Source organism: Rhea americana, unplaced genomic scaffold (genome assembly GCF_003343005.1).
Source record: "Rhea americana isolate MKP2758 unplaced genomic scaffold, rheAme1 scaffold_241, whole genome shotgun sequence".
Lineage (NCBI taxonomy): Eukaryota > Metazoa > Chordata > Aves > Rheiformes > Rheidae > Rhea > Rhea americana.
Window position 1 is genome coordinate 173,831 of NW_028186359.1, and position 24,290 is coordinate 198,120.

A 24,290-nucleotide genomic window follows, 5' to 3' on the forward strand; every position below is an offset into this window, starting at 1 on the left:
ACATCTCACCGTAACACTGAGACTTAAAATTGCCCTGTCAAATATAAACTTACAAAGTGGTTTATAAAATGAAAATCTTACGAAATTTGACATGCTTTAAGTGTGACAGCTATTGGCTTTTCTTGATATTATGTAATTAGTAAACCTACTACTGTGGAGAGAGATTGGCTTCTTTTTTCCATGTTAAAAGCAAGAATTTTAAAAAACAAAAACCCTTGCAGCCTCCCAGGTTGATCAGCATGCAGACCATGCAGAGGGGTAACATGAACTGTGGGGCTTTCCAAGCACATCAGATGAGAATGGCTCAGAATGCTGCTCGTATACCAGGAATACCACGCCACAATGGACCACAATACTCCATGATGCAACCGCACCTCCAAAGACAAGTATATCCTGTGTACACGCTTCATTTGTGCCATTGTGCCAAACTTTCATTAAAATAGATGATACCTCCAGCTTTAGATGTGTTTATCTGTAACACAGTTCACAGCTACTTACATTCATATGCTTTTTCATGTTGCATACTGTGCTGTGAGATTTTTGCTCAATGTAAAAAAAAAAAAAACTTTAAAAATGAAAAACAGTTTTTGTATTTGTACTGTATTTTAGTCCAGGGAAACAAAACATTTCCATTTTTCATTTTTCAGTGGTATTCAGCTTTTGGGTTTCTTAAGGAGTAGTATAAGAAATACAGCAAAATTCTAAGTGATGTAATTTAGGGGTTTTGATCAAACCAAATTCTACAGTGTTTTTAAATTCAAACCTGAAGAATGATGCAGGACTTTGCTTACCATTAAAAATAAAGATTCTCAACAATTAGTGTGGTTGGAAAATCAGAAAGATTTATTTTTAATACTTTGAACTGTAACCATATTCTAAAAATGTTTATAAATAGACCTGTGGACTCTAAAGTTATCTTTGGAGGAACTCATTATGCTAAGAAAAATATAGGAAAATAATTTGACAAAACGGGACAAATCTCTACTGTATATCTAAGCATCTAGCAATGTAAAATACTTTTTCTTCCTAAATAAATCTAAATAGCAGTTGCTTTGCATTTAGTGCTATCAGGTTATGCTTATACAAAAGTGAATTTATATCTTCCCCTCAAATTACTAAGTTTTTGCTGAGGAGTATCATCTAATGTAAGTTCTGCAGTTTTGTGTATAGAGTGGCTTTCTGCTTTGTGTTTAATGCAGTCGTGGTCTCTTCTCTTTTCCTACAGCATTCTAACCCTGGGCATGCAGGGCCTTTTCCAGTTGTTTCTGTGCACAACAACACTATTAATCCAACTAGTCCTACTACAGCAACAATGGCGAATGCAAACCGTGGTCCAACAAGTCCATCTGTTACAGCAATTGAACTCATTCCTTCTGTTACAAATCCAGAGAATTTGCCTTCCTTGCCGGATATCCCACCCATCCAGGTCAGATCAGACACTTAAGCTGTTGGTGAACTAATATTTTGCTTTCCTTTCTATATTGTTTTTTATTTGTATATCAGTATTTTTCTATGGAGTGATGTAGTTATTTATCATTTAAAGTCAAAGAAGGATTAAAATCTATAGTCCTTGCCTTGGGCATGCAACTGCTTTGGCTGTCTAAGTCTGACATGCTTAGCCTGTGCTAAGCCTTAAATTAAAAAGCATTTAATGGCTGTCATTTAGTAAAACTCATACTGAAATTAGTCAACCCTAACTGCTGTGTTCACTTCCTTTCTTCCACAAATCTGTCATGTGGGAATATATCACTAGAATCGTTAAATTGTTATGTCTTTTAAATACTCTGAATTATCGTTTATTCAGAGTTAAAGTTGCCTAGTGCTTCTTTGTTCATGTGAAATTTTGCTAAACTAACAGTCAAACCCAGGACTTACAGAGGAAAGATGTACTTCTCCCCTCCTTTTTTCTCTCCTCTCCTTTTCTCTGTGCCACCATATTATGGTTGAAGTTATTTTTGTCTTGTATTTAAGAGGCCATACTTGCATTAGCGTAGGATTCTAGACAATGCTGCAGAGCACTTCAAAAAAACGGCCTCCGCGTTTCATCTTTAGCCCTGGTTGTGGTATCGCCTGGAAGTTCTTGCTTCTGCAGCGTTTAACAGTTGCTGCTTCTGTAGCTTTCACTTTATCTACACAGCAGTTTGGTACTCACTGACTTGGAACTGCCAACCATCTCCCATACTCTCTTCTGAGAGAGGAAGTGGGTGCTGCACACACGCTGAGGTAGATTTTGATGAAGTCAAGCTAATTTGGAGAGGTCGGAAGCATAATTTAACCAAAAGGTAGAGGAAAAGAAAGTAGTAGTGGTAAAATTTTTCTGTAAGTGTGTTTTGGGGGTGAGGGAGGGGAGGACAGTGGCTACATCTTGAGAACATGTTTATGTCGAAATTTGCAGTGCTAACACTGTCATGCTGATAAAGCACAGGAGTTTGAGCATGATACAGGAGTCACCTTAAAAACAAAACCTAAATTTTATCAAGGCTACTGGTCTGCTGTAATACCAATAACAATTTTGTAATTCTTAATCTTAGAATGGTGTTCAAGGGTTATGCTTTCACTTTTCAAATGAGTTTGCAGGTAATTTGATAAGAATAGGCAAAAGACAAAGATTGCATCTCTGAATGTGATTGATCTGTAGTGCCAAAGCTCTGTTAGGCATTATAGCAAAGCATTAATATAACTAGTTAAGACTGATAAAATATTCCAGATTAGAAGTAATTATTGAGATATTCTTAAACATAAATGCAACTTCTAGGTTCACTGAAAGTGCATAATTCTGTATCATTGTGATTTTTTTAATCTCTTCATGTAATAGCTGTTACATATTTTAGTTGATGGAACAGTTTGATATGAAATTATTCATTGTTCAAAGTGCTGACAGAGACACAAAAACTCACTCTGAATAAAATGTATTTCAAAGACATTATTTACAGTTATGCTATCTTCTTCCAGTTGATAGTTTTAACTACTTAAAACTAATAAGGTACCTGTTTCCTTGTTTTTAATAGATATTAAAATCTATGCGAGAAATGGATGGGACAAAAAGATTTCATGTCATGCTAAGAAAAAGTAGATCTTGTTTTCCCCTTAATATTTTTTATTGTGGAATAACTGGTGCAACATTAGTAATCTAGTAGTTCATACAATTTAACACCATTTGGTACCATTAACACACTGAAATCAGAAAACCGTTAAGTCTGGAATGACCTAAAGGAGATGCAATCTATGACCATACTGGAAGAATTCAGAAATATAGGAACTTTTGAAAACCTTAGTTTGATAAATTTATGGCTGTGGATATACTTGGAAAGATTGATTTCTCTATGAAACTGATGATAATGTTTGATACGCTGAATCCTTGAAAGGCTAATGAAAAATTTCAGTAAAAATATTGATCACAGTGTAAAGATGTGAAACTATTAACAAACTTCAGTTAGACTTTGCTGATTCATACTTTTGGGTTTTTGTTTTTTAGCTTGAAGATGCTGGTTCAAGTAATTTAGATAACCTCCTAAGTAGATATATTTCAGGCAGCCACCTACCCCCGCAACCTACAAGTACCATGAATCCTTCCCCAGGACCTTCAGCGCTATCTCCAGGATCGTCAGGTAAATGAGGAAGAATATGATGGGTATTGCTAATCTTTTAAGTTGAAAATAATGCCTACTGCTTTCTGCCATGAGAATAATCTGTTTTTTTAAAATAAGTTCTTGCAGAAATTTAAATTTACCTTTCTTCAGAAATATCTTCATAGTAACAAGCTGCCTGCACATGAATGCAGTATTTCAGGCATGTGTATAGATTGATACATCTGTGCTATGATGTTGTTTGACTTATGCTACCAGAATCCATTTTTTTTTGTGTATCAGTGGATGTAGTTCATTTCAGTTACTGCCCCAAATGATGACTCTCTAGACCATTCTGAGGTTCAGGAAGTAAGCTTACTGAATATCAGTGAATAGCGTAACTAATCACAGAAATACTATACCTAAAGATCATTTGAGCAAGGTCGTTCTAAGTACAGCCAATTTAGAATCATTATGCATCTGAACAAATTAAATCACCAATATACCTGCTGTTCAGTTATATAAATATTCAAATGTCCATTTCCATTAGTAAGAAGCTATTTGCAGCCATTTGCTATGCATGTTTCCATTGGTCTTCAAGACTCTGCAAGATTCTGTGAGTGAGTGCTTGCAGCAATGGAACTTAGTTTGTTTCTCAAAACTTGCATGCAAAATATATCCACTTTATTGGTGTATAAGGATGGATAAAATTTGAGGACTTACAAGTGGAAGGCTATGACACTATTTGGATTAAGTGAAATAATTATTGGGACTTGTTTAACAATAGCTTGTTATCTTTGTTTCTATTTAATGTAGTGTGCTAGATCTTTGTTCTGATCAAGTGACTGAGAGAGCAGCTGATTTATGGGAACTATTTGGATATTCCAGCAGCAGCACTTCTGGAATTACTCAACACTAGTTGTATTTATTTTATTGTAGCTTTTAACAGTTTATACAAAGCCAACTTCTACACTTCTTTTCAGGTTTATCCAACTCCCACACTCCTGTGAGGCCACCTAGTACCTCCAGCACAGGGAGCAGAGGAAGGTGAGTATGTTAAGTCAATGCTGCCAGACTGAAAAATCGAAGATAGAGAATTCAAAAATAAATCAGCAGATCAATAAGGCTTAGTTGTAACTGTGACCCAGTAATTGAAGAAGCCTTATATGTGGGAGAAAATTTTTTTTCTTTTTTAATATGACTCCCCACTGACTTTTAAAATTAAGCTGTCCTCTAAATGTTTGAACATGTTTTACCTTTGCAATGTTTAACTTTTTTATTGTATTTTTATTGTAATGAGTTTTCATCTTATTTATGTGCTGGTATCTTTCTAGTTGTGGCTCCTCAGGCAGAACTGCTGAGAAAACTAGCATGAACTTCAAGTCTGACCAAGTGAAAGTCAAGCAGGAGCCAGGGACAGAGGAAGAGATATGCAGTTTTGCGGGAACAGTAAAGCAGGAAAAAACAGAGGATGGCAGAAGGAGTGCTTGCATGGTAAAGTTAGTTTGTGAAACAGTATGTTATGGTGCTCTTAGTAGCATGTATGAGAATTTGGAAATCATAAAACAGTTCTACTCTTTAGCTCTGAAGATTGAAAGGTATTTTGGTCCCTGATAGTGTGTCTGAACTTTTAAGCACAGTTCAGCTTCAGTGGTGAGCTTTATTTTTGTGGTACTACTAAGACTGTTAATTATTTAAGATTTTGTGAAATAGGWGCCAATAAGCTGGAAACAGGACTTGGACAATTCCTTGCTAGCTTTTGTCAAACATGAGCATTACATGATGTCTTTGTCTTTAATTTGGACAGGATTTGACCAAGTGATATAGATGCAAAAGGCACTCAGTCCTTGTAAATTTAATGTACTGTCATGCGTAATTGCATGTTGGAAGTAGTCCAGCCGAAAAAAAAAGTTAGAACTTAATCTCAGTTTAGCCCGTGTTTAGGATGTCATCATATTCTTTTACTATGCTCTACTAGACACAGGATAGTGCCATGTAAATTTTATCTTTAACTATTCAAATAAAGTACCCCCAACAGTGTAGCTTTTTGTTGTTTTTAATCCCTAGCTAATGAAACCTGTAAATAATCCATTGTTAGCATGAATTACTGAACATTCATATCTGTGTAACTGCACTGAGAAATCTTGCAGTCAGTCAAGATTTCTCATGCCAGAGCAGGCCTGTCATTGGCACTTTCACAGTTCTTTAAAATATTTATGCAAGTGAGTATCTCAGTGCTTCCCAGCTCTGCCTGATTTAATGGGATTGTATACTGGGAGCAGGGTGAAGAAAGTAAGGATTTTTCCTAGCAACAATGGAGGTACGTATTGACATTTTATTGGTGTGTTGGGATTAAAAGCATGTTCATCTTGCTACATACTAGAAATAAGCCTGTCCTTGAAACGACAGACTTGTGAAAAAGTGGTTTTTTGTTTTGTTTTGTTTTTTTAATATTGTATGCAACTGCACTGTTCAGAATGATTTGACAGTTATTTTGGGAAGTGGCTATAGTGTCAGTAAGTGGTGGATGGCTTTTGACTTCCAGCATATGAAGAAAGATGCTCTTGTAAAACTGATCCTTTCTCAGATTTTCATATGCTACTTTCATTTCAGCTTAGCAGTCCTGAGAGCAGCTTAACACCACCACTATCTACTAACTTGCATCTGGAAAGTGAACTGGAAGCCCTAGGAAGTCTTGAAAATCACGTAAAAACCGAACCAGCAGAATTAAGTGAAAGTTGCAAACAGTCTGGACATAGTCTTGTAAATGGAAAATCTCCAGTGCGAAGTCTAATGCATCGATCAGCTAGAATTGGAGGAGAAGGCAATAACAAAGATGATGATCCAAATGAAGACTGGTGTGCTGTATGCCAAAATGGAGGGGATCTATTATGTTGTGAAAAGTGCCCAAAAGTGTTTCACCTGACTTGTCATGTACCAACACTCCTCAGCTTTCCAAGGTACTAGAAACCATGCAGTGTTACAGTTTCCTTAGAACAGCTCTGTGCTCTCATTTGCATGGTAGGTTTCAACACTAGTATTGGCGCTTAGTTCTCAAGACTGAGTCTCAAGACTCAGTAGTTCTGCCTGGACTTTCGTCAGTAAAAATGCCAACATTTTAAAGTTTTGCCTGGATTGTTTTGTGCATAACTGGTTAAAAATCGTTTGACAAACAGTTGAGATCTTAAAGTGTGTTTCTATTATGTAAAGTTCGTTATAAAGTCAAGGTGAGAAACATGTTGTAAAGTATTTAAGCATATCTGAGCGAAGAATATGAGGGGAGTTAAAAATGGCCGGGACTGGCAGAATTGTCTTGAGCCGTATTGATTACCCTTTGTCATTATAAATCCAAATCTTTAATATTGTATAGTGTGAATTGGTGAGAACTAATGAAAAAAATCTTTGTATTCATCACTGATGTGCTTCATCCCTGGATTCCTGGAGTAATTGCATATCTTTCTTTCTAGTGGGGAGTGGATATGTACATTCTGTAGAGATCTAAGCAAACCAGAGGTAGAATATGATTGTGACAATTCACAACACAGTAAGAAGGGGAAAACAGCACAAGGCCTCAGTCCTGTGGACCAAAGGGTATGTCTCAAAACTGTAGGAACCAGTTTCTTAAGAAAAAAGTACTTTCTGTAATTAGTGGTCCTCCACTCTGTCTTGAAGATACTTTTACTGTGGCTGTAGCAATTTGGTATTTAAATGGTATTTAAATGCACGTTTTAATATGTATTAATCTCTTCAGTATTCTTACTTAGACGTTCTTTGCATTTAATATTGATGCAGCCTTCATAAAAGTAGTGTAAATTTGTTTTGCTAAATTCGTGCTGTGAGAGGTGCTACAAATATTTAGGCGCATTCTTGCAGAAGGTGAAATGACCTCAACTGTCAGAATTATTTTTAGCTTTATCATTCAGACTGTGAAATTTCAAAGTTCACAAGAACAAAGCATTATCAAATCAAATTCTTCCAAGGGAATTCCAAGCAAATGAAAGAAAAATACAGGAACAGGAAATTCATAGAAACACTCTGGATTTGATTTCAAATTGTTTTCTTTTTTCTCATGGAGGTGAGGGGAAGAGTCCTTAACTTGGTCATTTCCTGTAACTGCATGTTACACATGGACAAAGATGATTATGTTTTTTTTTTGTTTGTTTGGTTTTTTTTTTTAATTTAATGGTTTGTTAATGGGCTTCTGAACATTTGATTTCAGCCCTAGGTTTCTGTTTTGGAAGAAAAAAGCAAAAGGAGTATATTTCTGTTACCTGAACAGAGAGGTGTTTTTTTGTTCTTTTTCACATCAATAATACCCTCCTGGGAACTTGGATGTTTTATAAACAAACGTGTGGAGGTTGTACATTAAATTTTCTGGTAGTGAGATACTGCTATTTAAAGTACTGAAATATGTATTTCTGGGGTGAGAATAAATAAGGACATTAACTTGAAGCTGTTTATTTCTTTCTAAGAAATGTGAACGTCTTCTGCTTTACCTGTATTGTCATGAGCTGAGCATTGAATTTCAAGAGCCAGTCCCAGCCTCGGTGAGTCTCCATCTGCAAAATATCGTATGGTTTATTTTTGGTACAACATCTAAAAGGCTGGAGTTGTGAGGGGCTTGTTTTGGGAGGGAGCTAACTGCTTTTACCTGAAGCATATCCTGCTTGGCCAGTCTAAAAGTTCTGGTGGTCATTCAGTATTTCATAATAGTTTGAAGAATCTGATTCTTTAGCTTCTCTGTGCAAAGGCTGTACTCCCAGTCTTAAACTCACTTGTTTTAAAATACTTCAAATTAGCAGTTGTCAAACTGGAAGGGAATGGCTCAGGATACTCATGAAATTCAAAATGTTACGACAAGAGGCTTTAGGAGAACTTTTTTTTGTCAGTCTTTTAAGTGAAAGCAAGAAAGAAACTGCTTTGACTTTTCTATTTTTATGCGTAAGAAAAGTAACTGTAATGAAGAGCTTTGCTGTGCTATGGTAGACAATGAAGGCAAGAAAGTAATTCTTAACAGTTTGAGGAAAATAAATTGTTTCCACTCAGTGAACATGCACACAATGCATAAGATTAGCTGATGGCTATTTTGATAAGAAGTGAAAAAATTCAGCTGCTTCTGTGAACTGTGCAGTCGCTGTAGTGATGAATCATTGTTCATTTTTTACAGATACCAAACTACTATAAAATTATAAAGAAACCAATGGATTTATCTACAGTGAAAAAGAAACTGCAAAAGAAACATTCTCAACATTACCAAACTCCTGAGGATTTTGTGGCAGATGTCCGGTTGATCTTCAAGAACTGTGAAAGGTTTAATGAAGTATGTTAACTTCCAATCTGTATACTTATTTTATTTTATTCTATTTTATTTAAGATTACGATTTATTTAAACCTGATTCTGCAGCCTGTCTGTGTAGAGGCTCTGCTTCAAATCTTAAAGTGCGGTGTTACAGAGCAGATGCTAAGACAGACACTTTAAAAAGTACAACATGATTACAGAATTAGCTCTCAGTTTTAGCTAGATGAAAAGACTGGAAGACTGTAAACATTTGGCCATGTAGGGAAACCACTGACTAAGAAATAGGCGTATTCACTGGTTTTGATACATGACTGAGGAGCAGAATGGCCTTCTTGTTGATGTACATAGAATAGATTGTGGCAATGCTTAGGAAATATGGTGAGAAAGACAGTTGAGYAGTCCTTAAAACAATCTCGGTTTATACAGATAACTCTGATTATACTGAAGAAATGTGGCAGATCCCCATTGAGGTAACTGTTGAGGACAAGTGCCTTTCTGAAGGATATCCCACTGTTTTTAGTACCTCCCGCAGGCAGAATCCAAAAAAACCTTTTCATTCATTATTCCTGGTATTAAGCTTAATGCTTTAGCTAATGGATAATTGGGCTCTCACAAAAACTAGTTTTCAACAGATAGCTTGTATATGAAGTCATAGTTTTGATGAATGTGGAAAGCTGCCCTGTTTTGCAATGAATTCATCTAATACTGAAATATTTTACCTTGCTAATATCTGAAATGTGACTCAGGGAGATATACTACCTGAGTGTTATTAGGTGAAAAAAATACTCTGAGTATCAGAAGAATATGGCATTGTGCTGAAACAGAGTAGTCTCTGAGGTAAGCTGGAGTGTCCTTGTTTCTGAAATTTTTTAAAGCAGGATCATAAAAAGCCCTGGAGAAGGCATTGCATGGAGTGGCTTTCTCTTACCTTAGAAATGCATACAATAGCCAGCATTTCTCTGTAAAATGTAACTGGAGTTATGCAATGTTTGGACAACATTTCTGGCTCTGAAAAGAGTTCAATTTGTAGGAAGCATACAAACCAACATTTAAAATCTTGACTGCTTCACAAGTATGCTGGTAAAAATCAAGGTTAAATGCATTTTAGAATTTTATGCTGTACGCTGTAATTGCAAGCATTTGGGACTTTGACACCATCGACTCCCTTATGTCTCTGTATTAGGTGGAGGTTAATGAGCACTGTGGAAAAAGTTGCAGTTATGTGACCTTCTCAATCAAGGGAATTAATGAAGCATCTACTGTAGAAGAAAACATGCTGCAGCTCTTAGGGACAAGAGTAAAACAAGGGAGCAAGGACTGATGGATGTGTTTAAAAAGGTGTTTTAGACTTGTGTCACTGTTTGAAGTGCTGGCTGGTGGCAAAAGATGAGGCAACTTGACCACTCATAGCGGAGTCAGGTCTAGTGCCTTTGAGCTATATGCTCTTAAAAAGTAGAAATCAAAATGGGGTAAACACCCCAAGAGAGCAGTCTGGTCTTCCATAGAAAAGACATATGGAGCTCCTCTCTGTTGAAATTCAAATGAGACTTTTCTACAATAATGTCCGGGCAATTAAACTTTAAAATGAATAAAGCAATCATGAGTAGAGTGCAATTTTAAAAATGATGGGGAGTAACTTATTTGTACAAAAATTGTTTGTCTTGTCAAAGGTTCATTTACCCTGTGTCATCCTCTTATTAAGACTGTTTTAAATCCTACTTCCACTGAGTTTGAGAACTAAAGAAGTGTAGTCCATAACAAATGATTTCTTGTTATGGCTGACTTTAGTCATCCAATCCTATGCAATCTCATAACTTTAGAAAGGATTATAATTTCATTTTTTTTGACTCTGGTATCCTTTTTAGATGATGAAAGTTGTTCAAGTTTATGCAGAAACACAAGAGATTAATTTGAAGGTAAGCTTTTCAGACCATGCACACTTGGTGAAGGGATGTGCATTTCCAACAGGTGAATATTCCTGTCTTCTTTTGTTTGCAGGCTGATTCAGAAGTAGCACAGGCAGGGAAGGCAGTTGCATTATACTTTGAAGATAAACTTACAGAGATCTACCCAGACAGGACCTTCCAGCCTTTGCCTGAATTTGAGCAGGAAGAGGATGATGGTGAAATAACTGAGGACTCCGATGAAGATTTTATACAGCCACGTAGAAAACGTCTAAAATCAGATGAGAGACCAGTGCATATAAAGTAATCTAATGCTATGGACCTAAATTTATTGTAAAAACTGTTATTTAAGTGTTCYTGGAATATTATCATGCCTACAGTGGCCATCTTGAAGAAGCTGATAGCTTTTTAAACAGTATTAGATTACAAAAACACTTGTGCAGGAAAGCATTCTCATTAAAAGGGGAAGAATTGTATTGTACTTTCTTCTTTTTTTCCTTGATTATTTTGTGTTCCTTTTCTTTTCCTAATGGGGCGGGGGCTCACTCATTCTGGTCTCACAGACAGAGGTGGATGATGTGGAAGAGCAGATTTGAAAAGAGATGCTCCTTGTACAGATAACTGTCATACTACTTAGTAAAATGTTCTGCAGGACTGGACCAATACAGTTACTATAACTTGCTTTCATGCTGGACTGCAGTGTAAACTGTAAAAAATGTTCTTAAAATCCCCTCTTTTTGTGTGAATTTAAGTGTGTCTTGGGTCATTGGTTTTATCATCTCATTTAAGTAATATTGTGAGTAACTGATCTTCTGTGTTGATCCAAGTATCTAAATTTGACTTTCTTTACATTTTATGTATAGCGCAAAAAAAAATCATTAAACTGTTCTGAATTGGCAAGTGCAGGAGTGTGAGTTCTTGACAGATGCAAGACTAAACTGGTTGTAACTGTTGCTTTTTAGTACGGCTAAGTATATTTATTAAGAATCCTGTACACAGAACATTTTAATGGAGTTCATGACAGAATTCTTAGCATTGTATCATCTTCCTTGATCCCCCTAATGAGGCAGAATGTTATCTCTCGTATTCATTATCTGATTTTCTGTTTTTAAAATACAGACTGAAGAGGTAATACCTGCTTGGGTTATTTTTTTCCCAGTCTTCCTAAATATCAGTTTCTAATAGACCACTTGGCAAACAATAACATATTGACTACCAAATGTGTAAAATTTCCTGTATTCACTTTGTCTTATTTGTAAATAGTGAACTGAGATTTCTTGCAGATCAGCAACATTTGCTGAACTGTTTTTAAGCTAATATGTATTCTTATTAATTGTTCCTATCAAGAAAAGATTTGTAATATATGCTGTCTATTTCTAACATTGCATTCATATTGAGGTTCTATCTTATTTTTATTAGAGTACTACTTGGAACTTTCTTCAGAAGCAGCTCATGAGTGAAATGTCTAGAAAGATTGAAACGATCCTGTTAGGATTAAGTTAGTTGCCCATTCATAAAATGAAGCACTTGCACAGACCAGGTTATGGAGTTGAGTGGTTTCTGGTCAAATACTGAAAATAGAACAATTTTCCTGTTCCTCTAAATCCTGCAGGAGGCATCTCTGCAGTGCCTTCCCATTGCACACTGCCTTCGTTGCAGCCTTTCTGGTTAGAAATGAGGTCATGGCAAAGTAATTATGCTTTGAACAGTTCTTTTTTTCCTTTACTGAACTGAACTCAATACTAGAACCAAGAAATGTAATTTCTGACTTTCATATAGATCTTGTTAAAGTAAGATGAAGAAGTCCTGTAATCAGATGAGGTCAAGTTGACAGACTGTAAATTTGCCATAAAACTTTGTGTGAATACAGCAGTTCTGTGGTAAATCACTAGGGGTTTAAAATATTCAGCATGAGCAATTCCTGTGGCTGTTCATTGTTACATACTTTACCATAATGGTAAAGATAAATATTTTTAGCACAATGTATCAAATTGAGAAATGCTGTGATAAATTTTTATGCAAATCACAATTTGATTCTTTTTATATAGAACAAAGTCTATATACATTGTGACTATACCTCTCACAGTAAACAAGGGGACTGAAGGTATTCATAACTTCAAGCTCACTTTAGATTACACAGATGTTACACTTGACTCAAACTGATTTTTTGTTGTTGTTTGGATATTAACAGAGTATCTGTTTAAATTTGGTTTTTACCAGTTTGTGAAAGGAAAAGTCATCCTACTTAAACATACATATATTAAATTGACACATAGCAAAAATTTTGCAAGTAGAAAAGGGTGAAATGTGTGAATAGGACACTAATAGTAACGAGGAATCGTTTAATGGCTTTGTGTATTGCCTATTTATGCATTTCTAGTTTCTCAGATTCATTTTGCAAAGAAGTATTATTAAAATTACAATAAAAATAAAATTCTGTGAATTCTCTTCAATTGGGGTTACTATTTTTATGGTACTTAAGCACTGTACGTTCTGTAGCTGCAGGCCTCAACTTTTTAACTGCTCACTTTGTGAGGCTCCAGTCGTTGCTTGAAGCATTGCGGGTGCCTCCTTCCGGAATGGGAGCTCAGGACAAGCATGCTGGCATCCCAGATCAAGTCGCGCAGTGGGGGAACACATGTCTCCAGGCTGCTGCGAGCACTGTAGTGTCTCTTCATCCCAGACCCCAGGTACCAGGCAAGATTCGTCTAACTTTGTAGTCTTGCCAGTTCACCTGCAAACCACAAGTAATGCTAAGCTTTGATCTTGATTATAGTCAAGCTTTACTCTTGCACATAAGCCAGTGAACTTCAAAACTGATCCTTCCATTCAGCTCATCAGGCTTCAGTAGTGTTATTTACGGGAGTTTTGAACTGTGTGTGAGAAATCTTAGGTGTTTCTTTTATATAAAAAGAAGGAACGTTCTCATTTTTGTTCTCCATTTTGGAACTCCAAATACAGTAATTCAGTGGTTGTTTGGGATGAGCTAGGGCCCGTTCATAAAGACTCAGGAGGATAGATGAGCTCTGTTAATACATTTCCTGATCCCTTAAACATTCATCATTGAACTGGTCAGGGTCTGCTCGACCAAAACAGCTTTTGGGGGCACACTGTATGCAGCTTGCTTGAGAGCAGATGCGTGGGTTATGCATTAACAGGCCACAGTGCCAGTCTAGTTCTGCATGACAGGGATGGTGTGCGTTACCCTGGAGTGAGAATGCGGCTTTCGTTGAGAATGAAACTTGGGGCAAATAGGTGCTGGGTGCAGGCAGCATGCCACCTGCCCTGCCTGCACCACTGCGGTCTTCTAGCACAACAGCAAGGAGGTAGTCTGGAGCTTGATATGACTATATGCTCTAATTTAAGATACTTTTGTAAAAAGATCRTTTGTGTCTCATTTTTTGTTGTAAATTACCCTGAAGTTTAAGTTAATCCAAAGAAGTAAAAGACAACTTGCTTTGAAATAGGAGTGAAAAGTGTACAGTGTGCTACTTGTGGACTTCTCAATTACCTCAGCAGGTATCCTGCCATGTAATTACTAGTGATTAGTGCTAATTTAACCAGCTAAATAGGTTCAGGTCTCTTGTTCAACTGTGCCCTGGAATTAAGTGGCCTACAGTATAATATGGCTGAGTTACATTCAAAAAAAAARGGGGGGGGAGGTGTTCCCCAAACTTTTGAAAGTAGAAATGCCCTATGAAGTGTAGCTAAGTTGTTTATTSAGAGATGTCACCATTGCTGTTACTTGTGATATTGACTGCGTCAGCATACTCAACATTGGATCGGTGAAATGTTTTATAAACATTTCTGCAAGCCACCAGAACAGAAGTCTTTAAAATTATCTCAAATTCACCATCCTATTGGATAACCCAGTTTATTGACTGACCTTCTGTAAGCTTAGGTAATGGCAACAGTGTTTTGAAGCTGTGTGTGTGATGTACTGGAAGTAGGCTTTTTCTTGTTTTTCTTACTCTCTTCCTTGGAAAAAGCAATAAAACTGCTTTGTCTGTTGCCTATTAGCATGACAGGAATCCTTTCCTTTGGGTAGTGATTTTATAGGAAAGTTTGTATGCATATCACCAAGTCTAGCTTTTAAAAATAAAGTGTGCAGGAGTTATTGACAATATAGTGTGGCATTTTATTTTAAAAATTGGGGAAAGTTACATATTTTTTTAAAAAGTATGTGTTTGAGTAAATAACGGAGGTACTTTTTTAAAAAAAAAATTTATATGCCACAGTTTACATAGACTATTTCAGACTGAACATATACATTGTATCTTCAGATATGGTGATTTCTTTTATTTTCTCAAAATGCATGTACAGTAACTCTTCCATCTAGTTCCTGTGTTCACCTATGGGGATTCTACTTTATATGCTTTCTAGTGTATCTAAATTTAATTCGTTTTCAAAAATTGTAGTTAATTTGGATATCTTTATTATAAATGATCTATTAAATGTATAAAATGCAGTTTTGGCCTTTTCTATTGAGTGATCTTACAGCTCAAGGTTGCTTTCTTTAGAATTCATTGAATTTGTACAAGGAAAGGWACTAAAACAATTTTCTAAGTTCGATTTGTTGCAGCATTGACTCTAGAGGGTGAGCTACATTTCAAAAAAATAAAAAAAAGTGTGTCTGCTAATGGCCTGCAAATGGGGGTATTTCTTAGGTTCAGAACACCATGAAATATGTATATAAGCCTATGAAGATTTGTGCAGCTGAAAGCCTGTTTTACATGTAAGCATACTCATGGAAGGGTTAAATTCATGGCATTCTTCGATTATTTCTTGCTTCCAGTAATTAAACTGGTATTTTTTTGCACATAGTAAACTTTGCTCATCTTTTAATATGATTCTTCAAAAAAGTGCTGTTTCTGTGGTATTGTATTATCTGAATAATTATATTTAACTTTTTTTAAAACAAGGTTACCGTTTCTAATTGTTCTGTTCCTGTGTTTTTGCTGGTGTGTAATAAAAAAAATTTTTTTCTTCCCATGGTTATTTAATACCTTAGCTGCCTGTAAATATTTCTTGTTAAATGCTCTGGAATGTGGTGTAGAAGTTGTACTAGATCAGTTTAAAATATTGTTTGAAGACCATTTTGTTTTGGTTATTTCTATTAAATTAGAAAAAATGAAGAATCTTTCAGTTTCTTTTTTGCAAATCTGGGTTAGGTCATAAGGTACTAACACATTACCGGCAACAGAGTTTCCCAATCCTTGGAAGTATTGTGTGGGTTTTTTCTTTTGGAATGAGTCCAGGGGGAACACGCACCTGAGGACAGTGTGTTTAGTAAATGAGCTGCCGGGGGGGGGCAGACCAGTGCAGGAACGCGCGTGTCGCCGCGCTTGGGTGTAAACGTGGATCGAGCCCCGGGGAGCAGCAGAGGCCGCGCAGCAGCTGGGTCGGTTGGTCAGTGGGTCGGGACCGGTGGAGCAGCCCCGCGGTGCTGAGACGGGGGAGGACGGGGAGGGTTTCAGCTGCAGGGGACAAGCAGGTTGGTCCCGCGTGGTGGCAGCTCGGTCGCGGCTCGGGAGCGCCTGCGCTCGCCTGCGCCAGGCTGCCCTCGAGTTCAGCTGCTTTTAAGCCTGAATCTCTCTCGCTCCCTGGTGGAGTTCCTTGTCCCATGCTGGCGTTGCCGCTGCTGCGGACGCGTGCCGAACCGAACCGTGCCAGCGCTGAGGATGGAGCTCAGYGGAAGGGTTTTCACAGGGCAGGACCCGGTTCAGCTGCAGCTCTGGAGTTTGAGGCAGGAATTGACCCACTTCAGGCTGTAGGTTCTTGAGAAGTTGTGTCTTCTCTTGCTGATCATTTCTCCCATTTTCTTTTACTGTTCCTCTCAAATTCTTGTTGTGCTGTGTATCACAGAAATACCGTGATGAAAACACAGCTGCCTTCTGTATCTGTACTGCATGATACTTGGTGGGGATGGTCTAGTGTTGTAACTTTTTGGTGTCTAGAACAATTCTGCTGTGTTAAGCGGAATACAAATAAGTAACTAACAAGGTCTTGGAAAGCTGTGAGAAAGAACAGCAGTTGGTTACATATAGATTCGGTGGCTTCCAGTCACAGAATAGCTGTGAGAAGCAATCAACATGAAGGTCGGAAGTTGAAGAGTAGTGAAATAGCAACCCCCAAAGTCAATGTGGCCCCCGAAATAAGTCTCCCCGTGTGCGCAGTGTTATAGCCCAGTTATGCAACTGGGACGGAGTTGGGCTGGGCTCCCTGCACTTGCTGGCCCCATGTGCCGGGACTCCTGCCTACCACAAAAAATCATAAATACCGGAGTTTTTCCGAAGGAGAGAGAGGCTGCTACACAACAGAGGACCACATTGCCTCCTTGGGGACGCCCGAAAGATTGTGCCTGCCGCCTCTCTCTCTCTCACCATGTAGATGATCGGGACAAGCATTGGAGTGGTCCTTCTCGAGATTACCATCGGGTTGGTCTGTTTGTAAGTATCTACTAATAAACTGCTTGCTATTGAAGAATGTTTGGGTGTGTGTTTGTGCTGGCTTGCCAAACTGGATGTTTGGCCCCCGGGAATCTAACTAGAACACCTTTAAAGAAAAGGTGGTATTAACGTTATACTAAAGTACAAGTTTGTTCTAGCTTGCCTGAGCGCTGCTGGCTCTTCCTCCCGCATTATTTCTTCCTGTTTTTCTGAGCTTTCATGGGCAGCCCAAAGGATGGGGTTTCGCCAGCCGCGTCGGGAGGCTCTGCTGCCTTTTCCCAGCGGGGGGGGCCGCAGGCCACTGCGATGGCTGTGTGTGGCCCTACTCCCGCTGCCACCACAGTACCTCTGGTTTCACCCCCTCGTGCAGCTCACTCTTCCCCCCCTCCCCGAAAACACGGCGAATGGGCATGTGCTGGCGCTCCGCTCCGTGCCTGGGCGCCCTCCTGGTCCCAGAGCACAGCAGGAGCCGCGTTAGCACTGCCGCCTCCCGCGGCACAGCCCTTGCTGCAGGCGACCCTGTGCTCGCCAGGCCAGCCGCTGCTGCCGCCCGCTCTGCACCAGCCGCCAGCACCGCAGCCAGTCTGAGCAGAGCACGGGCATCGGTAAACAAAATCCAGCTGAAGATGATTCAGTAACGCTGCCGCCGGGCCCAGAGCCTTTGCCCGGAGCTGCCGTCTCGTGCCCTTGTGGCGCCACGAGCTCAGCAGCTGGCCATGGAGAAGGAYGTCCGGATGCCCGAGCCCAGACGTGGCAGCGCACAGCGGCGGGTAGTGGGGGGGTGACAGGAGCCCCCGCCGCGGGAAAGTCCCATCTGCTGCACAGCTGATAGACAAGGTTGGTTATGTTTCGCTACAAAGATCCCCAGGAACGGAGACGATTCCCAGTGTATCTRCCAGCTGGGATAAACCCTTCATCTGTGGTGGCTTTTGGAAGGAGCTGGTGAAGCAGTGGGTGGCTTTTTGCTTTTTGCTAGCAGCTGCCCTTTGAGCTCCCTGGGAGGTCCTTGCAGAGGAAGCTCTTCTAGATCTGGGATACAGATCAGCCTGACTCTGGGCAGGCCAGGCAGCAGGATCTGTCCCTGAGGATCAGGAGAGCCAAGGGCTCAGCGGCCACTGCAGAGCAGGGTGGTTGAGGAGCTGTTATCTCCTGCAGGAAACTGTGGCTCCAGGCACTGCAACTGCCCCCGCGTCGTGGATGGGCACAAGGACCCTCAGCTGCAGCGAGCCCCTGTGGGGGTCAGATGCACCCATACAGAAGGCCTTATGGGCGGGGGCAGCCTGAGGTGCCGAGCAGGAGGCCCTGGGGTGCAGCCCGCGACCATGACTGGAAGCTGAGCAGGCAGGTGAAGCTGGTCGCTGTCGGCTGCTTCTTACATGCTAGTTTGCTCCTGCCATGAGAGCAGAGCAGAGCTCTCTGAGGCATAGCTGTGCCCTGCTGCTTTTCCTTTCCCTCCTATTGGCACACTGAAATCTCTATTTCTTGAGCTCCACCGGGAGGGGTAAAACTAAGTGGAATATGGTAAACATTTCATAAAAACAGCGCAGGGTGGAGAACAGCTTATTTTCCATTACAGGTATCAGTTTAGCTTGTTTCCTCCTGAGGGCTGAGATCAAGCGGAGGTGCCTGGCGGGCTGGCAGCAGCAGAGCCGCCGCAAACAGCAGGCAGTGCCTCTGGCTCACGTGCAGGGCAAAGAGGGGCGAGGAAACCTCTTCTCACATTCTGGAGAACCAGTTCTCCGGCACACGTGCGTGCTCGCACCAGGATCTCCTCTTGCAGCCCAGCAGGCCTGGGCTCCTCTGCAATGTATGTGAAGGCAAATAATTAGCCTAAGGTGACTTTGAATTTAAAAGTAAAAAGCTCTCGGTATTATCTTTGAAATAAAATTAACTTCTCTCCTTCCACATAATTAAATTTTGTTATTGATCTTTGTGTTATGAGCCCTCAATTGGCTATTAACCTTTTTCTGATTTTTTTTTTTCTCTTTTGCCTGTTGAAATCTCTTTAAGGCAAATCCGGATCTGGGCGTGATACATAGTGGAGGTGCTGCAAGCTTTCTGCTCCCGCTGGAGCCACGGCCCAGCCCTACGCAAGTGTGGCGGCTCCTTGCTAGCCAGTGTTGGCTCCTGGAGCAGGGCACTCCGTGTGCTGTGCCGGCACCGCTGAGGGTGAGGGAGGCTGGGGTCTGAGGTGGGTTTGGATCTGGAGTGTCTCTGCGGGATGACTATTTGCAGGAGGCTGCTGTTGGGCTGCGGCAGCAAGGAAGAGGTGCGTGCTGAACAAGCAGTGGGTGGCAGGCAAATGTGCTCGGAGACATGGGGCCAAGGGACCCGGGCAACTTAGCCCTAGCTCTCCAGTATGCAGCTTACATTTGCATGAATGCCTCTATCCAGAAGCTGCAACAAGTCATTTTGCTGAATCTAACTTTAATTGCCTGTTAGGTCTGCTTATTTTCTCGTGCCTGTCAAATGTGTTCTCTGCTCAGAAGCGTAGCTCTGTCATCTGGCGTGACTTGTCTGCTAAACTGCAACAGGAATCAAGAAGTGCTGCAGAAAACTAAAATGCTTCTAACTGCCAAATGCAATGGCAGTCTGGCGTGCTAGCACGGGTGCAAAAAAATCAGTAACATTTGCTGCTTTTCTTATGTTGTCCTTGGCACTTTGGTGCGTGCAGTGGGCATCAGAGCAGGATAGTTTTTCTGAGCTGGCGATGGTCTGTTCTTGGCCACAACATTTTGGCAGTCACTTCTTTGCCAAAACACTCTGGGACTGGGATTTGAGTCGCTGCACCTGGAGAACTGAGAGAGGGAGGCAACCACGAAGGGGTTAAGGATTATCTGGGCTGCAGCTTTAAAAATGTAACATGGTGGTATCAAACTGGCTTTGGTAGGAGGTTCTCCGTCTGGTACACGCCTTGGCAGCAAATAGATATCTGATCTCAGAGCAATAAGACGATCGCAACACCAGCAAGGTTGCAGGGAGCTGTGGTTTCTGGGGACCGAGCAGTGAGTTGCCGGTGGGTCTGCGGCATGGAGCCCTGCTGGCATCGGCTGCCCTTACGGTGCTGCCAAGCTGCGAGTGGGACCAGCGAAATTCTGTTTTGGTAGTTAAAAGTCAACAAATGCTTTTTTTTCTAGTTGGACTTTCCTGGTTAGCGGAGAGAGGGTGGCAGAGGATGCGGCGTGGGAGATGAGCGGCACCAAGGATGGCGACCGCTGTCAGAGGGCAGTGCGCATTGTCACCGAGCTGTGCCGCAAGAAAAGCCTGCCTGGCCTGGACCTGGACTCCTGCCAAGAATTCCTCCTGCTGCCCTCAGACCAGAGCCTGAGCATCTCGGAGCCAGGTAGCGCAGCCCGTTCCTGGGCATGCAGGCTGTGCTCACCACCGCAGAGCACTGCACGGGCTCGAGGACGTGTGTAAGGGGAGGGAAGTGTAAGGCATGAGGACACGTGCAAGGGGAGAAAAGTGCGTGGCAGAAAGGTGTGTGCAAGGGGAGAGAAATGCACCAGCATGAGGCTGCGTGCAAGGGGAGAAAAGTGCATGGTAGAAGAGTGTGTGCAAGGGGAGGGAAATGCACTGCAGGAGGATGTGTGCAAGAGGAGAGAAATGCCTGGAACAAGGATGCGTGTGAGGGGAGGAAAATGCTGGCTGGCTCCAGCACTGGAGGCAAGGGGGACGGTCTCTGGCACGTGTATGTGTTGTTATGCGCATTTGCTTGCTCCACAGCTGAGCGAGGTGCTTGGGTGAGAATGCTTCCCAAAGTGCTGAGGTGCCCTGCAGCCCGGGGTGCTGAGCAGCCACAGACACATTGGTGGGAGAAGAAGGGTGATGCTGCAGGGAGGTGCTGGTGAAGAGATGGCTGATAACACAAAGATTCTGTGAAAGTTCTCTGTTGTACTAAAACCAGACTCCTGTCCTATGTAAAACAGCAACATAAAGCCCATTTAAGAAGCTAAGATGCTGGGAATTGATTGTTGCTATCCCAGTTCAGAAAAGGTAGGACTTGTGTGGGTGCTTGTTAGCCAGTGAAGGAGCACAATGCCTTCGGTGCGTTTGCTTTGCCCTCCCCAAGCCCTGAGTGAAGCTGAGCTGCATGGGGCCCGGCAGCTCCTGCCCCAGACATAGTGCGTTGCCACGCTCCGGTTCCTCCTATCCCTGCCTGCTGGAGTTTCGCTTTTCAGGAGGCAGCCGGCCTCTGGGCGCCACGGCAGCTTGCTGCCTCGCTGCCTTTCTGCCGTCTTTGCTCCCAGCGGTGCTCTGCCACTCAGTCTGGGCAGCCTAGCGCCACGGGGTCACAGACTGCTCTGCTTGTGGACTACTCATCATCTGGCAGTCACTTTGCTTTATACCTGCTTCTTCTGGAAGCCTCTTATCACTGCTGCTGTCCTGGCGTGTTGCACCCAGTACAGTGGTTTTCTGCATTGACAGTAATTACTGTGTTATTTCTTAAGTTTTTACCTTGGTACCAAAACGGAAACTTTCATAATGGTGTGCAGCAGGGCAATGCAGGAGCGCTGCAGCCGGCCGAAGCTTTTCTTAGCAGGGAAGCACCCAGCTTGAGTAACCTGGATGTGGGTTCACTTTTTCACTGTGATAACGAGTGGTAGCAGGTCACAGAGTACATGGCCGTCCTGCGCAGACTGAGGCGTGTTCTGCAGGGTACTGCGTGGAGCTCACTGCTGCAAAAGGCCTTTGACGCAAAGATCCCAAGAAGGTGGAGGATGGATTACATTTCACGTGGGTAATGAGCGCCTTGACCCACATCAGAGATGTTAGCATACACCAGATCCCAGAATTTGCGTCTGCTTTGGGAAAGCCGGGTGTCCACAGCAAGTGGCTGCCCGCAGCGGGGTCTCCTGCCCCCCTCTGCCTGCATGGTGTCGCCCCTGACAAGGAGAGCCCAGATGGATCCACTGTGGCATGCTCTTGTGGCTGATATTCCTCTAGGCGATAGACTGCAGATGTTAGCATCTTGAGTGTATTTAATCCAAAAAAAGGCAGCATAGTGCTGACAAGGAGCTAGGTGGGCTTGCTCACCCGCTGGGCTGCTTGCTGCTGGCGATGTACAGCTGATGTGCTGCCATTACCATGCGACTTCGGCCATGTCATTGCCAGACCCCAGCTAACGCCGTTGGCCGACGACCGAGGTGACCCAGAGCAGTGCAGCGCTGCCTGGCAGGCCGCAGGGCGGCGGGAGGGCTGCAACAATGGTACGCGACCGTGCGGCTCTGGCAGGAGTGTGCTGCATGCCCCGCGCTGGTTTTGAAGCAGTTGCATCATCCAGCAAGTGCTTGTGGGCTTTCCCAGCATGGGCAGCGGCTGAGGGAGAGGCAAACAGGGGTGGCTGGGCATGATGCAAACGCAGAACAACCTTTCGGATGGGTTTGGCTTCCCAGCCCACTGGCAGCTGCTCCCTGATGCCTTAGCGCGGCCGGTGTTTTGCCCTCGGAGTGAACTGTTCCTCCCGAACTTTGCGCTGCCGGCAGTACTTTGTGTACAGTGCTGAGCGCCCTCTTGGCACTTCACAAAGGCTAATAAAAGGCTAAAACCACATGTTCACGAGTGTTTCTGCTGCAGGCAGAGACAGAGGTGCATTTTTGTGCAATGTGGACTTTTTCACTGCAGGAATGATGAAAGGGGGGAACTGTTTTACATGGAGAAATTACTTCTGAAATATTTTTCTTGCAAAGAATGATTCCCTGATAGTTTGAGTGGTGGGGAAATTGATGACATGTCTATTCACCGATATGGGATATCTCCAGCCCTAGTTATAAAATATGGATAAACCTTGAGTTAACATACTGGCTGCAATAACACTCTTCTCTGAATCACTGTTGAAGTGCATTTTAAGCAAATATGGTTCCATAACAGTAAACATGTTTGAAGCTATCTAGGCAAAGCTAATACTAATCACTGGAGCGTGCGTTCCCAGCAGCCGGGCATGCRAGTAGTAGCATGGGTCCTTGGGGCAAGGCGCTCGCCTAGCACTAAGGCAGCTGTAAATGGACCTTGCTGCTCTCTGCTGGAGCCTGGTCCGTGGCAGGAAAGGAGTCAGCTCGTGCTCTGAGCAGCGGATCAGCGCTTGGCTCAAGTAAAGGAGCTCTGTGCTTTGATCCTCAAGGTGTCAGGTTCAAATCTTGCTGCTGGAAGGGAGGCTTGCAAAACTATTATTAAAATAAGATTAAATACAGAAAACTAGAGGCATAAGTCCAAGACAAATGGATTATATAGCCTGTCTATGAACATGCATCTGTCCTTATGTATAAGGTGCTACCACTATTTACGCTGTGATGGTTCCAGTAAACAAAACGCTCCTCTGCAGCTGTGGGGAACATGTATGTTTGGGGGCTTTTTAAGTGCTTCTCTGCCCAGACGCAGGTTCGGGTCTGGCTGATCCGCGCCGGAAGCAGCGCAGGGGGCTGGCAGGGCTGCCGGCCCTGGTGCGTGTTCCAGCGCAGCTGCGGCAGCCGCACGCACAGGCAGGGCTYGGCATCGGCAGCTCCATAGAAACGGGCAGCCGGAGCGCTGCCGCTGCTAGCGGCGCCGCGAGCGGGCTGAGGACWGTGGCCGGGGGAGAGCGAGGAGCAGACGCGTCCTTGGTGAGTGCACGTTTCCAAAGTTGCTTCATTTATTTTTTGCTTTTCTTTATAACATGGGCCCTCTTTGCCTTAATGAACATTTTGCTTCAGCAGTTTGTCTCTGCTGCTGAAACATTTTCTCTTGCTTTCAGTATTCTCCCTGTGTTTCACTAAGACCAAGCATGTGCTTGGAGCTGGTTCAAATCAGGGCATAGCCTTACTCTAATCTTCTCCATTGTTTTACAGGATGATTCTGAGAAACTGGCATTTTTGTGTTTACAGATATTTKTTTCTTGACACCTCTGCTGAAGTCATACCGGTGCAGTGTGCACAGCCATATGCATATACGGTGCATTCACTGATATTCAGTCTTATGTATGTGCATTCATTTTYTTTTCAGAGACAAAACCAGGACCCTGTGTGCATCTTGGTTCTGATATAATTCTTCATTTAACTTTGTAGCTACAACTATGCTGGCTTTTTTTTTTTTTTTT

General features: G+C 42.0%; 2 protein-coding genes across 2 annotated transcripts in view; both read left to right on the top strand.

Annotated features, from left to right (window-relative positions):
• Window positions 1–13,203, top strand: part of TRIM33 (tripartite motif containing 33) — a gene marked incomplete at its 5' end in the record, with an annotated part of 41,589 nt that extends 28,386 nt beyond the window's left edge. The window contains 11 exons of the mRNA XM_085306597.1: window positions 222–386; window positions 1,226–1,426; window positions 3,476–3,608; window positions 4,550–4,613; window positions 4,901–5,060; window positions 6,180–6,526; window positions 7,034–7,157; window positions 8,039–8,113; window positions 8,734–8,886; window positions 10,731–10,781; window positions 10,864–13,203. Of these exons, the coding sequence (XP_085162723.1) occupies window positions 222–386; window positions 1,226–1,426; window positions 3,476–3,608; window positions 4,550–4,613; window positions 4,901–5,060; window positions 6,180–6,526; window positions 7,034–7,157; window positions 8,039–8,113; window positions 8,734–8,886; window positions 10,731–10,781; window positions 10,864–11,076 (1,686 nt within the window). The remainder of the gene's footprint in view (window positions 1–221; window positions 387–1,225; window positions 1,427–3,475; window positions 3,609–4,549; window positions 4,614–4,900; window positions 5,061–6,179; window positions 6,527–7,033; window positions 7,158–8,038; window positions 8,114–8,733; window positions 8,887–10,730; window positions 10,782–10,863) is intronic.
• A 4,419-nt stretch (window positions 13,204–17,622) lies between these two features.
• Window positions 17,623–24,290, top strand: part of SYT6 (synaptotagmin 6) — a 25,997-nt gene continuing 19,329 nt past the window's right edge. Inside the window, exons 1-5 of the mRNA XM_085306598.1 lie at window positions 17,623–17,823; window positions 19,229–19,362; window positions 20,356–20,561; window positions 22,288–22,428; window positions 23,591–23,817. Of these exons, the coding sequence (XP_085162724.1) occupies window positions 17,623–17,823; window positions 19,229–19,362; window positions 20,356–20,561; window positions 22,288–22,428; window positions 23,591–23,817 (909 nt within the window). The remainder of the gene's footprint in view (window positions 17,824–19,228; window positions 19,363–20,355; window positions 20,562–22,287; window positions 22,429–23,590; window positions 23,818–24,290) is intronic.